The sequence below is a fragment of the Schistocerca americana genome, chromosome X (assembly GCF_021461395.2).
Source record: "Schistocerca americana isolate TAMUIC-IGC-003095 chromosome X, iqSchAmer2.1, whole genome shotgun sequence".
Lineage (NCBI taxonomy): Eukaryota > Metazoa > Arthropoda > Insecta > Orthoptera > Acrididae > Schistocerca > Schistocerca americana.
In genome coordinates this window covers 887,635,595-887,651,048 of record NC_060130.1, presented here as the reverse complement: position 1 = coordinate 887,651,048, position 15,454 = coordinate 887,635,595, and the positions used below count along the sequence as shown (strand labels likewise).

Below are 15,454 nucleotides of genomic sequence, written 5' to 3'. Positions count from 1 at the left end.
CTGAGGATACCCCGATTAATACCATTGGAAACCTCACTGTCATAGCCATTTTTGTAGGCTATGTAGTATACGATTCGAAACTCTCTATCAAAGGCTTCCTTTGACAACGGGACACTATGGAACTTATAGAACCTATAGAACCTTTATAGAAACGACCTGAAGGTCGACATTTTGTACTTGATACGGTAGTTGGAGCAGCTATGAATCACTGTGTCAGTGGTAATTGTCTTTCTGTAAATATCGAATCCAACTTTAGTACCACATAAGGTAATCTTAAGATCCAGATATGGTTTCCCCCCCCCCCCCCCCCCCCCCCTCCCTCATTGTCCTGAGCAGTAAATTGAGTGCTTTCGTGTACGCCATTTAACTCGTCCACGAACTGACAACATTCCTCGCGTGCCCCACTGAAAAGAAGGACAACGATGTGTACGTACCTATACCAGGCTACGATCTTGCTAGTGTGTATTGGAAACTGAGTCATAGCACCCTACTCAAAAACTGTCATGAATACACTCCTGGAAATGGAAAAAAGAACACATTGACACCGGTGTGTCAGCCCCACCATACTTGCTCCGGACACTGCGAGAGGGCTGTACAAGCAATGATCACACGCACGGCACAGCGGACACACCAGGAACCGCGGTGTTGGCCGTCGAATGGCGCTAGCTGCGCAGCATTTGTGCACCGCCGCCGTCAGTGTCAGCCAGTTTGCCGTGGCATACGGAGCTCCATCGCACTCTTTAACACTGGTAGCATGCCGCGACAGCGTGGACGTGAACCGTATGTGCAGTTGACGGACTTTGAGCGAGGGCGTATAGTGGGCATGTGGGAGGCCGGGTGGACGTACCGCCGAATTGCTCAACACGTGGGGCGTGAGGTCTCCACAGTACATCGATGTTGTCGCCAGTGGTCGGCGGAAGGTGCACGTGCCCGTCGACCTGGGACCGGACCGCAGCGACGCACGGATGCACGCCAAGACCGTAGGATCCTACGCAGTGCCGTAGGGGACCGCACCGCCACTTCCCAGCAAATTAGGGACACTGTTGCTCCTGGGGTATCGGCGAGGACCATTCGCAACCGTCTCCATGAAGCTGGGCTACGGTCCCGCACACCGTTAGGCCGTCTTCCGCTCACGCCCCAACATCGTGCAGCCCGCCTCCAGTGGTGTCGCGACAGGCGTGAATGGAGGGACGAATGGAGACGTGTCGTCTTCAGCGATGAGAGTCGCTTCTGCCTTAGTGCCAATGATGGTCGTATGCGTGTTTGGCGCCGTGCAGGTGAGCGCCACAATCAGGACTGCATACGACCGAGGCACACAGGGCCAACACCTGGCATCATGGTGTGGGGAGCGATCTCCTACACTGGCCGTACACCACTGGTGATCGTCGAGGGGACACTGAATAGTGCACGGTACATCCAAACCATCATCGAACCCATCGTTCTACCATTCCTAGACCGGCAAGGGAACTTGCTGTTCCAACAGGACAATGCACGTCCGCATTTATCCCGTGCCAACCAACGTGCTCTAGAAGGTGTAAGTCAACTACCCTGGCCAGCAAGACCTCCGGATCTGTCCCCCATTGAGCATGTTTGGGACTGGATGAAGCGTCGTCTCACGCGGTCTGCACGTCCAGCACGAACGCTGGTCCAACTGAGGCGCCAGGTGGAAATGGCATGGCAAGCCGTTCCACAGGACTACATCCAGCATCTCTACGATCGTCTCCATGGGAGAATGGCAGCCTGCATTGCTGCGAAAGGTGGATATACACTGTACTAGTGCCGACATTGTGCATGCTCTGTTGCCTGTGTCTATGTGCCTGTGGTTCTGTCAGTGTGATCATGTGATGTATCTGACCCCAGGAATGTGTCAATAAAGTTTCCCCTCCCTGGGACAATGAATTCACGGTGTTCTTATTTCAATTTCCAGGAGTGTATATTGACAAGACAGTGTGACTAGGGAGACCCCATTGCAAGACCTTGTTTTTCGTAAAAATATATCGTCCCCAAATCTGAAGTAATTGAACCTTAGAACCAAATCCAACGACTTGAGCACATCATTGATTTCGTTGCTGAATTTTCCGCTGTGCGCTCTTAAATTCTAATTCACAATATCCTGCCCCTGATTTGCTGGAATACTGTTATACACGTTCTTGACATCCAGGGAGACCAGATGAGGTCCTGGGGAGATGGTTAAACTAGAAAGTTTTTCAATTAAGTGTCCTATTGTGGATGTTGAAGCAAATTGGGTGGCGGTAATGCTGTCGAGGTACTTTGCAATCAACTTCTCAGTATTTGACCAACCCCACTACGTGCGTTAACAATCGGACCAGATGGTAAGTCGTTTCTATGTAGCTTAATCAAAGCTCGGAGTCTTGGTGCTACTGGTTTCGTAGGAACAATGTTTTTCTTTTTGAACGGATTTGGAAAGGTAGTGGTTCTATTAAGGGTCTTTTTTAAAGTAGCCAAATATCTATTCGTAGGATCTATATTAGACCTAACAATTCCGTTATCTACAAAGAAGGAATGCACTTTATTCACATACTAATCTTCACTTAAGCTAACGGCTGTTTTTCCATTGCCCGATTGAACAATTAGCGCTTTATGTTCATCGAGTTTTTATGTTAATACGGTCCGAAACATCCTTGTCACTGTAAAGTCGTTCCTTGACTAAACCAGACCCATTGTAGTCTGTACGGCCACCCCCAATTACCTTAATAACGCAAGTAGCTACTTCACTGCGTTGAGCCGTAGTTAGGTTGACACCATCTAGCGCAGAGACGATGTGGGAAATCAACGAATTAATCTGTCGTTGATTGATCACATCATTGATGTTGTATGACAGTCCTTTCTATAAAAAAGGTATTTCTTACTCCTTAAAACTAATATCAGAAAGGTTGTGCATTCTAGTCCGGCCCCGTTAGCTGAGTGGTCAGCGAGGCGGAATGCTACCCCAAGGGGCCCGGGTTCGATTCCCGGCTGGGGCAGGAGATTTTCTCCGCTCAGGGACTGGGTGTTGTGTTGTCCTCATCATCATTCCATCCCCATCTCCGACGCGCAAGTCGCCCAATGTGGCGTCGAATGCAATAAATACTTGCCCTCGGCGGCCGAACTTCTCCGAATGGGGGACTTCCGGCCCACAATGCCGTACGCTCATTTCCATTGTGCATCCTAGGATAAAATTAAAAACCACACTCAGTGACATCCTGATGAACACTCTGGTGCTCCTTACTATGTAACCTACGTAGTTTATCTTGATGTGGAGCACTAATATGATCTTTAAACTGTCCCACTACATCCTCCATGTGCTCACGGTCCCAATCACACGGCTGCCGGCTTACAAATCTGGAAAATGCCAATTGGGCTAAATTCAATCGCTTATTTAGCTGACCCTTTCTTTTGCATGTCCGCAGCGATAGCTGAATGGATCGCCGGCACGGTAGCTCAGCGTGTTCGGTCAGAGGGTTGCGTGCTCTCTGTAATAAAAAAAAAAATACTGAGTTAAGGAACCAACGACGTCCGCCCAGACGAAACTCAACGAACTATATGGAACAAAATGAGTAAAAAAAGGGGGGGGGGGGGTCAGCGGGGCGGCCTGTCACCCCAAGGGGTCCGGGTTCGATTCCCGGCTGGGTCGGAGATTTTCTCCGCTCAGGGACTGGGTGTGGTGTTGTGGAAGGCAACGGGACACCACTACTGGAATCACTTCCATAGACGCTCATGTGGTGGACCTCTCTGACGAGGCTTCCCCATGACAAGACCTGCCGTTAGGCGGAACACAAAGCTTTTTTTTTTTTTTTTTTTCTTACGAACGTCGTATTTCACATCTGACACAATATGTCATAATTTTGCGGACATAGTGTTCAGGCATAGCCATTCATAGTAGTATGAATTTTGTAATTGTGTTGTCGTATGTCTTAAACGTTAGTGCTTTTCTCACTTCATATGCGCATTGGTATTGTGTGCATACTATTTTTTCTGTTATCCTCTGTGGCTTTTAATTTATGTTTTTAAACTACTATTGAAGGCGTAATTCTTACATTACATGTTGGTAGATTAGTGTCATATTATGCTAGTATCTTATTTTTTTAATTTTGATTACATGTTATTGTTACTTCCATAAATACTTTGTCACTCTGTCAACTATAGTTGTTGTTGTGGCCGCCACACGTTTCGTTCCAGGTTACAATTACCACCTATGAGTTGGCCCATCAGTTAGTTTCATTGGCTCATAGTATTAGATTCACGTTTGATTGGTAAAATGACTATACTTATATAGGAATGGGAGTATGCTGTGTTCTGTCAGTCACTAGTGCAATGTCTATGACTGTCCGCCCCCCAATAGTTGAACGGTCAGCGCGTTGGAATGCCACGCAGGAGGGCCTGGGTTCGAATCCCGACTGGTTCGGTTCGGTTCGGTTGATTGAGAGAGGAGACCAGACAGCGAGGTCATCGGTCTCATCGGATTAGGGAAGGAAGCCGGCCGTGCCCTTTCAAAGGAACCATCCGGGCATTTGCCTGGAGCGATTTAGGGAAACCACGGAAAACCTAAATCAGGATGGCCGGACACGGGATTGAACCGTCGTCCTCCCGAATGCGAGTCCTGTGTGCTAGCCACTGCGCCACCTGATTCCCGACTGGGGCCACTGACGCCATACGGTCCTTTCCATTTCCATTTTGTCTATGACTGACCAGGTTAAGCTGTTCAGTGCAGCCTATAGCCTGTTGAGGACTTTCTATCTTGGTGGGCTCCTACTAGCAGCCGTATGTTATGCCACTTCTGTTCAGGTCGGGCGGTGACGAGGCGCTGCAGTAAGCGAACGTTTCGCCTCCTGGCTCAGTGGCAAATCATGGTGTAACAAGTCAGTTTGTACCATCATTATATTTCAGGTAAGGTAAGCTAAGGGTTTCTTCAGCTCCAGAGGTTTGCTTAATCACCTTAATGCTTAACTAAGCATGGGACTATTGGGTGTGATACGCCCTGAATTTCCTCCAACCTTTAAACTGACTTAATCAGCCAGTTATACTGGGACCTACAATTTTACATAGACTCTGAACCAAGGTACAACTTTCCATTTTTCACACAGAGTGACCGTTGGTAGAAGTGAAGTGATAAGTATCAGAAAAAATCCTTGGACCGACTGGAAAGTGAACTCCAAACCTTTCAATTTGTCTCTGACTCTTGCCATCTGAGACGCCAAATCAAATCTTTTATGTTTAACATTAAGTGGAAATATGAAATGGCAGTGAGTTCCCTCATACTCTACACCCAGAACCTAAATGCACAATCGCACAAGAATAAGGAATACGGGTGATCTTTGTACTGTATTTGACACACACAGCATATGTACTGACTCATTACATATTGTCTTGGCTTGAGCCTAAACGACGTGGCAAAATTTAAAAGGTCTTGTATGTTAATCAAAACAGTACAGTTTCAAATATACACTGATGGAAAAAAAATCGCAACACAAAAAAGTAATTAAAGTTGAGTAACAAAATTTTCGGAATTCATTTGTCTGGGTAACATACTTAAGCAACTAAACTTGCAAGATCACAGGTTAATGTGACCGCGAGACAAGCCATTCAGATGTGGCGTGCTGGTACAATTGTAAACGGTCCAACCGCCAGAATGTTGAATGGAAGCATGAAAACGTGCATGCATTGTGTTGTAAAAGTGCTGAATGTCGGTTTGTGGGATGGAGTTCCATGCCTGTTGCACGTGGGCGGTCAATACAGGGACGGTTATTGCTCTTTGTGGATGACGCTGGCGTTGTCGTCCGATGATGTACCATATGCGCTCAGTTGGAGACAGATCTGGTGATCTAGCAGGCCTGAAAACATGCCAACACTCCGCAGAGCATGTTGGATTGTAAAAGTGGTATGTGGTCGAGCGTTATCCAGTTGGAAAACACCTCCTGGAATAATGTTCATGAATGGCAGCAGAACAGATCGAATCACCAGACTTACGTACAGATTTGCAGTCAGGGTGTGTGGGATAACCACGAGAGTGCGCCTTCTGTCATACGAAATGGCACTCCAAACCATAACTCCAGGTGTAGGTCCCGTGTGTTTAGCACGCAGACGGGTTGGTTGCAGGCCCTAAACTGACCTCCTTCTAGCCAACACACGGCCCTCATTTGCACAGAGGCAGAACCAACTTCCATCAGAAATCACAACAGACCTTATCCAATGAGCTCTCGCTTGACACCACTGGGGTCGAAAATGGCGGTGGTTTGGGTCAGTGGAATGAACGCTAACAGGACGTTTGTCTCGGAGGTGTCCTTAAAATTTCGTTGTGTCTACATCTACATCTACATCCATACTCCGCAAGCCACCTGACGGTGTGTGGCGGAGGGTACCTTGAGTACCTCTATCGGTTCTCCCTTCTGTTCCAGCCTCGTATTGTTCGTGGGAAGAAGAATTGTCGGTATGCCACTGTGTGGGCTCTAATCTCTCTGATTTTATACTCATGATCTCTTCGCGAGATATACGTAGGAGGGAGCAATATACTGCTTGACTCCTCGGTGAAGGTATGTTCTCGAAACTTCAACAAAAGCCCGTACCGAGCTACTGAGCGTCTCTCCTGCAGAGTCTTCCACTAGAGTTTATCTATCATCTCAGTAACGCTTTCGCGATTACTAAATGATCCTGTAACGAAGCGCGCTTTCTCCGTTGGATCTTCTCTACCTCTTCTATCAACCCTATCTGGTACGGATCCCACACTGCTGAGCAGTATTCAAGCAGTGGGCGAACAAGCGTACTGTAACCTACTTCCATTGTTTTCGGATTGCATTTGCTTAGGATTCTTCCAATGAATCTCAGTCTGGCATCTGCTTTACCGACGATCAACTTTATATGATCATTCAATTTTAAATCACTCCTAATGCGTACTCCCAGATAATTTATGGAATTAACTGCTTCCAGTTGCTGACCTGCTATATTGTAGCTAAATGATAAGGGATCATTCTTTCTATGTATTCGCAGCACATTACACTTGTCTACATTAAGATTCAATTGCCATTCCCTGCACCATGCGTCAATTCGTTGCAGATCCTCCTGCATTTCAGTACAATTTTCCATTGTTACAACCTCTCGGTATACCACAGCATCATCCGCAAAAAGCCTCAGTGAACTTCCGATGTCATCCACAGGATCATTTATGTATATTGTGAATAGCAACGGTCCTACGACACTCCCCTGCGGCACACCTGAAATCACTCTTACTTCGGAAGACTTCTCTCCACTGAGAATGACACGCTGCGTTCTGTTATCTAGGAACTCTTCAATCCAATCACACAATTGGTCTGATAGTCCATATGCTCTTACTTTGCTCATTAAACGACTGTGGGGAAATGTATCGAACGCCTAGCGGAAGTCAAGAAACACGGCATCTACCTGGGAACCCGTGTCTATGGCCCTCTGAGTCTCGTGGACGAATAGCGCGAGCTGGGTTTCACACGATCGTCTTTTTCGAAACCCGTTCTGATCCCTACAGAGTAGATTTCTAGTCTCCAGAAAAGTCATTATACTCGAACATAATACGTGTTCCAAAATTCTAGAACTGATTGACGTTAGAGATATAGGTCTATAGTTCTGCAGATCTGTTCGACGTCCCTTCTTGAAAACGGGGATGACCTGTGCCCTTTTCCAACCCTTTGGAACGCTACGCTCTACTAGAGACCTACGGTACACCGCTGCAAGAAGGGGGGCAAGTTCCTTCGCGTACTCTGTGTAAAATCGGACTGGTATCCCATCAGGTCCAGCGGCCTTTCCTCTTTTGAGCGATTTTAATTGTTTCTCTATCCCTCTGTCGTCTATTTCGATATCTACCATTTTGTCGTCTGGGCGACAATCTAGAGAAGGAACTACAGTGCGGTCTTCCTCAGTGAAACACTGTGGTGTAGCTGCTGCTCAAATTGCTGCTGCAGATGTAGTACAATGCGCCAGACCTATACCCCGAACACGATGATTTTCCCTTTCGGTGGTGCCACGTGGCCGTCCAGAGCTCGGTCTTCTGGTGACTATACGTTCTCGTGATCACAGTTGCCAGCAATAATATACAGTGTCTAAATTCCTGCCAAGTCTTTCTGCAATACTGCAAAAGGAATATCCAGCTTCTCGTAGCTACATTTCATTATCTCCTTGAAACTCAGTGAGATATCGATAATGGCGTCTTTGTCTTCCTAAAGGCATTCTTGGCTAAAATCAGTTCAGTCTCGAAGGTAACTAATGCTCACGATTGTTACAGCGTGTAATTAAAGCAAACCTGACTTGCACCCTCGCCAACGGCCTTGCTGCAGTGGTAACACCGGTTCCTGTCAGATCACTGAAATTAAGCGCTGTCGGTCTGGGCTGGCACTTGGATGGGTGACCATACGGTCTGCCGAGCGCTTTTGGCAAGCGGGGTCCACTCAGCCCTTGTGAGGCAAACTGAGGAGCTACTTGATTGAGAAGTAGCGGCGCCGGTCTCGGAAACTGACATACGGCCGGGAGAGCGGTGTGCTAACCACATGCCCCTCCATATCCGCATCCAGTGATTCCTGTGGTCTGAGGATGACACGGCGGCCGGTCGGTACCGTTGGGCCTTCATGGCCTGTTCGGGAAGAGTTTAGTAGTTTAGTTGACTTGCATCCTCATACTGGCGCTACTAGCGCCTCTCTTATGCGAACGTAACGAAGTTTGAATAGACACCATCTTTCAACTTTCGCCGGCCGGGGTGGCCGAGCGGTTCTAGGCGCTACAGTCTGGAACTGCGCGACCGCTACAGTCGCAGGTTCGAATCCTGCCTCGGGCATGGATATATGTGATGTCCTTAGGTTAGTTAGGTTTAAGTAGTTGTAAGTCTAGGGGACTGATGACCTCAGAAGTTAGGTCCCATAGTGCTCAGAGCCACTTTTTTTTCAACTTTCAACTATCGTTTATGTCACACAACTCCTTCGTGTTGCGATTCCTTTTGCGTCAGTGTATGCGGAAAATGAGACAAAATCAGTTTCCTAAAGTAATTTTACTATAGTAGTTAATAAACTATTTCTTGTATTTTTCAAGTCTTCTTTATCCTCTTCACAGGCCTTAAAATTTTATATTTTACCATGTGCTGAGTCACACTATATGTCTCATTTCTTGTCACGTTTCAGTCGGCTCTGCCATTCTACCTGTCGCACATGTTTGCTGGCGTGTCTGTGGACACTATTGCTCACTTCGCACAGATTATTAAGTCAGGTAAGTGGCAATGTTTTCCTCTCACAGCTTCTGTACTGACACCGTAGTACAAATACGCATCACACCTAAATTACGTCACCTAATTTTTTAAAGAGATTAATTCCACACTGAATCAATTGTTTACCTTTTCTCTTGCCTCCTCAAGTTCTTAATAACTTATATAATTTGTGACCGGCAATATATCTTCTATTATCTTACTGCAGGTATTCTATTTCATATCGTATGTTCAGTGTCAAAAAAATTACAGAACTAAATTAGGTATCGCACTGACAAGAATATAACTTATTAATTTAGTCTGGTATAATATATACTAACATATCCAGGGGCAGATGTGGACTCTGGCCACAATTTATTGGTTATGAATTGTAGATTAAAATTGAAGAAACTGCAAAAAGGTAGGAATTTAAGGAGATGGGACCTGGATAAACTGAATGAACCAGAGTTTGTAGAGAGTTTCGAGGGAGCATTCGGGATCGAGTGACAAGAACAGAGGAAAGGAGTACAGTAGAATGAATTTAATTGATGAAAGGAGAAAATATAAAAATGCAGTCAATGTAGGAGGCGAAAGGGAACACAAACGTCTCAAAAATGAGAATGACAGGAAGTACAAATTGGCTAAGCAGGAATGGCTGGAGGACAAATGTAGGAATATAGAAGCATATATCACTAGAGATGAGATAGATGCCGCCTAGAGGAAAATTAAAGAGACCTTTGTAGAAAAGAGAACCACCTGTTTGGGTATCAAAAGCTCAGGTGAAAAACCAGTCCTAAGCAAAGAAGGCAAAGCAGAAACGTGGAAGGAGTATATAGAGTGTCTATACAAGGAAGATGCACTTGAGGGCAATATTACGGAAATGGAAGAGGACGTAGAGGAAAATGGGATGGGACACATGATACTGCTTGAAGAATTTGACAGAACACTGAAAGATCAGAGTCCAAATAAGGCACCGGGAGGAGACAACATTCCGTTAGAGCTACTGATAGCCTTGGGAGAGCCAACGATGACAAAACTCTTCCATCTGGTGAGCAAGGCGAAATACCCGCAGACTTCAAGAAGAAGAATATAATAATTCCAGTTTCAAAGAAAGCAGGTGCTGACAGGTGTGAAAATTACCGAACTATCGGTTTAATAAGCCATACTAACACGAATCCTTTAGAGAAGAATGGAAAAACTGCTAGAGGCCGACCTCGGGAAGGATCAGTTTGGATTCCAGAGAAATCTGGGAACGCGCGAGGTAATACTGACCCTACGACTTCCCATGGAGGATAGGTTAAGGAAAGAAAAGCAAATGTACGTTTATAGCATTTATAAACTTAGAGAAAACTTTTGTCAATGTTGACTGGAATACTCTCTTTCAAATTCTAAAGATGGCAGGGGTCAAATACAGGGAACAAAAGGCTATTTACAATTTGTACAGTAACCAGGTGGCAGTTATAAGAGTTGAGGAGCATGAAAGGAAAGCAGTGATTGAGAAGGGAGTGAGACACGGTTGTAGCCTGTCCCCGATGTTAATCGATCTGTATATAGAGCAATCAGCCAAGGAAACAAAAGAAAAATTTGAAGCAAGAATCAAAATCAAGGGAAAAGAAATAAAAACTTTGACGTTTGCTGACGACGTTGTAATTCTGTCAGAGACAGCAAAGAACTTGGAAGAGCAGTTGAACGGAATGGACAGTGTTTTGAATGGATGATTTAAGATTAAAATCAACAAAATCAGAACGAGGATAATGGAATGTAGTCGAATTAGATTAGGTGATGCTGAGGGAATCAGATTAGGAAATGAGACACTTAAAGTAGTAGATGAGTTTCGCTACTTGGGCAGCAAAATAATTGATGATAGTCGAAGAAGAGAGGATATAAAATGTTGGCTGGCAAAGGCAAGGAAAGCGTTTCTGAAGAAGAGAAATGTGTTAACATCGAGTATAGATTTAAGTGTCAGGAAATGTTTTCTGAAAGTATTTGTGTGGAGTGTAGCCTTGTATAGAAGTGAAACATGGAAGATAAAGTCTAGACAAGAAGAGAATACAAGGTCTTGAAATGGGGTACTACAGAAAAATACTGAAGATTAGATGGACAGATCATGTAATTAATGAGGAGGTACAGAATAGAACTGGAAAGAAAAGAAATATGTGGCACAGGTTGACTAGAGGAAGCGATCGGTTGGTAAGACACACTCTGAGGCATCAAGGGATCACCAGTTTAGTACTGGAGGGGAGCGTGGAGGGTAAAAATCGCAGAGGGAAACCAAGAAGTGAATACAGAAAGCAGATTCAGAAGGATGTAGGTTGCAGTAGTAACTGGGAGATGAAGAGGCTTGCACAGGATGGAGTAGCATGGAGAACTGCATGAAACCAGTTTTTGAACTGAAGACCATGGAAATGTGTGTGTGTGTGTGTGTGTGTGTGTGTGTGTGTGTGTGTGTGTGTGTTCAAATGGTTCAAATGGCTCTGAGCACTATGAGACTTAACATCTGAGGTCATCAGTCATCAGTCCCCTAGAACTTAGAACTACTTAAACCTAACTAACCTAAGGACATCACAGACATCCATGCCCGAGGCAGGATTCGAACCTGCGACCGTAGCAGTCTCGCGGTTCTGGACTAAAGCGCCTAGAACCGCACGGTCACCGAGGCCGGCGCGCGCGCGCGCGCGCGATTGTATGTGTGTGTGTGTGTGTGTGTGTGTGTGTGTGTGTCGTTAAGTGCGGTTTGATGTGCATGATGACCTGCAGATAATCGGCAGTTGATGCGGGAACTGGCCGTTGAACCCCAATTTGAATAAATTTAAGGTATTGGACGTAAACAGTTGGGGACTGAAAATGGAACATCCGTAATGCACATATGAGTTTGTATTTGGAACAAATTAAAGAGATCGACAGCAAAAAAGTATTTGTACGGAAAACCAGACACAGGCAACATATCATTACTCCACATACATCTTGCAAAATGAACGCGGTGGAAAAATCAGAGAAACTGGAGCTCATGCAGGACAATATTTCTTCCCACACAACATTTGGAACGAAATAGAAAAAGAAAGAGATAGGCGAACTGATAGTGGTACTCAAAGTATCTTCTACCACACCCAATAGGGTTGTAACGTCGTTCCATCTGCTCTTCCATGGGTAACTGGACTTCGAATATGATTAACTTTACTATTATGCAGCCGAGCTTCCGTCACCCTTTCCGTTTAGATCAGGTACGTAGTTATAAGCTGAGTGCGGATATAAATGGCGAGTGGTATGAACGCTATCGATTCTGTAATCGAATAATATTCTAAAGTTTATTGATATCACTGTCTATGTGCAACCCGATTTATGCCCCCCCCCCCCCCCTTTCATCACGTGGGGCCTCACAACTCTTCTATGAATATGTGCGTAGCGAGCTTGAGGCTCCAGGTCATTGCGGTGCTTATTCCTGTCCTGTGATGCAGTTTTATTCTCTGACCGTACCTTTGCTCCTACACTATGTGATCAAAAGTATCCGGACACCTGGCTAAAAATGACTTACAAGTTCTTGGCGCCCGCCATCCGTAATGCTGGAATTCAAAATGGTGTTGGCCAACCCTTGTCCTTGACCACAGATTCCACTCTCGCAGGCATACGTTCAATCAGATTCTGGAAGGTTTGTTGGGGAATGGCAGCCCATACTTCAAGGAGTGCTGCACTGACGAGAGGTAACGATGTCGGTCGGTGATTTGGCACGAAGTCGGCGTTCCAAAACATCCCAAAGGTGTTTTATAGGATTCAGGTCAGGACTCTGAGCAGGCCAGTTCGTTAGAGGAATATTATTGTCATGCAACCACTCCGCCACAGGCATGCATGATGAGCAGGTGCTCGATCGTGTTGAAAGATGCAGTCCCCATCCAAGAACGTGCTTAAAACATCAATGTATGTCTTTGCTATGATAGTGCCACGCAAAACAACAAGGGGTCCAAGCCCCTTCCATGAAAAACACGACCACACCATAACACCACCGCCTCCGGATTTTACTGTTGGCACTACACACGCTGGCAGATGACGTTCACCGGTCATTCCCCATACCCACACCTTACCATCAGATCGCCACATTATGTACCGTGATACGTCACTCCACACAACGTTTTTCCACTGTTCAATCCTCCAATTTAGGCTCCTTACACCAAGCGAGGCGTCGTTTGGCATCTACCGGCGTGATGTGTGGCTTATGAGCAGCCGCCCGACTACGAAATCCAGGTTTTCTCACCTCCCGCCTAACTCTCATAGTACTTACAGTGGATCCTGATGCAGTTTGGAATTCCTGTGTGATAGTCTGGATAGATTACGACTTTCTTCAACTGTCGGTGGTCTCTGTAAGTCAACAGACAAGGTCGACCTGTACGCTTTTGTGCTGTACGTGTCCTTTCACTTTTCCATTTCGCTATCACACCAAAAACAGTGGACCTAGGGATGTTTCGGAGTATGGAAATCTCACGTACAGACGTATGACACAAGTGACACCCAATCACCTGACCACGTTCGAAGTCCTTGAGTTCCGCTGAGTGCCCCATTCTGCTCTCTCACGACATCTCCCGGATACTTTTGATCACATAGTGTATTTTTCCTCTCGGACAGATTACCTGTTCACAACTAACACTCGTAGGACGTTAGCTGTTGCTTTTCCCACTTTGTTCCCCTACTTTACACATTTTTCGCTTAAATTATTTTGTCCCCATACCCGTGTTTGACTACCTCCTTTTCCAAACTTTTACAGCATGTGCGAGCGATGTGGGAAGGTCCCCCAATACTCAGCACGGTAGCCAGTCTGGGGGGCGGACGCGGGGGGGGGGGGGGGGGGGGGGGGGGGTTTGTAGGTACCTCTACAGTGGTACCTCCCTGACCACGCAGGGATGCAAGGATTGCAATGTCGATGCCCGAGCTCTCACCTTCCTGCGTAAGCCAATGAGCAAGTGCTTCTCTGGCACTGGGACTCCAGGTACTGGTACTGCTCATCAAGACAGGTGGCCTATGCACTGGGCTCTGGCTGGGTGGCGCCCCTGCGTAAAGCCCTTGTTCGGAATAGGCAGCAGGTGGCATCATGACAGACATTTGGCGTCATGAAACGACCAAAACTACCGGCCAGTGACTTCGAGGCTCCAATAGTCTCTTCAGACAGACCGCAATTCAATGCTGGTCGTTACCATCGCAGAAACTTCCTCTCCTTGATTACACGATAGGAGGATCACAAATCCAAGCAACTTGCAGACATTTGCAGACATTTATTCTGCTCATTTCCTGGTTTGCACAAGAACAGTTGGAGAGTCCTGTCTTTCCACTAAATCAATTTTGTGTGTGTGTGTGTGTGTGTGTGTGTGTGTGTGTGCGTGGAGAATGTTGTAAACGTATTTGATGAATACTCTTCATTTGGGAATTACGAACTGGTTCCATCTTAATTAAAATGGCAAATAGTACCCAGTCCTTGGCGCTACTCTCTTGTAACTAGCTTGGTGATTTACTTGTTACCATCACACCCCACAACAACCACAACAGGGTATAGGGACTAATTTTCCACCAGGACGTAATGATGTGGGCAGATGAACAACTATGCGAAAGTAGTGTAAAAAGGTTCCCTCTGGGACAACAAACATCAGACGTTGCATCACTTCCACTGATATGATAACACGGTTACTGATGAGCAATGGATTATCAGTGGGCATCCAAGCCAAGATAACGGCCTTATCTCGAGGTCACTGATAAGGACTTCCATTGTCAGGATGCACACTTCGCCGACTTGTAATGAAGGTCACCTCCCCCGAGGAACCACAGACAAATGATCAGTGTCATCCAGGGGAGCCCCTAACTACTCCCCTCCACTCCCCTTTCCACCACCCATGGACTAATACGAAGACTGGACGGTTGATATTCAAGCACCCCCTTCCCATCTTCATCTTTTATATCTGGAGCACTTTAGTGGATGGCTTCACTCTGGAGCTGGAACCATAGGGGGAGGATCAAGCTGTGTCTGTTAATAACAAATTACGTAATTCACGTCACTCGAAGTCTCTTTGCTAAGAACAGTTTAATATTACGTGATTTTCTTCAGTTAAGGAACCAGCGGAGACCACACGCCGGCAGAAAGTAAGTACTAACATTCTTCCATCTTTTTCCCAGTTGTACGTATTTTTTTCACGCATTTTTTCATATATATCCGTAATTACCACAATTTTACGTATTTTTTCCATAGTTTATGTATTTTTCCGTATTTTCCACTATTTTACATAC

The 15,454-nt window shown here is 45.9% G+C and overlaps 1 protein-coding gene across 1 annotated transcript in view; it reads left to right on the top strand.

Annotated features, from left to right (window-relative positions):
* Positions 1-15,454, top strand: part of LOC124556373 (lipase 1-like) — a 214,741-nt gene that overhangs the window by 158,212 nt on the left and 41,075 nt on the right. The window contains exon 5 of the mRNA XM_047130337.1: positions 9,135-9,219. Within this exon, the coding sequence (XP_046986293.1) occupies positions 9,135-9,219 (85 nt within the window). The remainder of the gene's footprint in view (positions 1-9,134; positions 9,220-15,454) is intronic.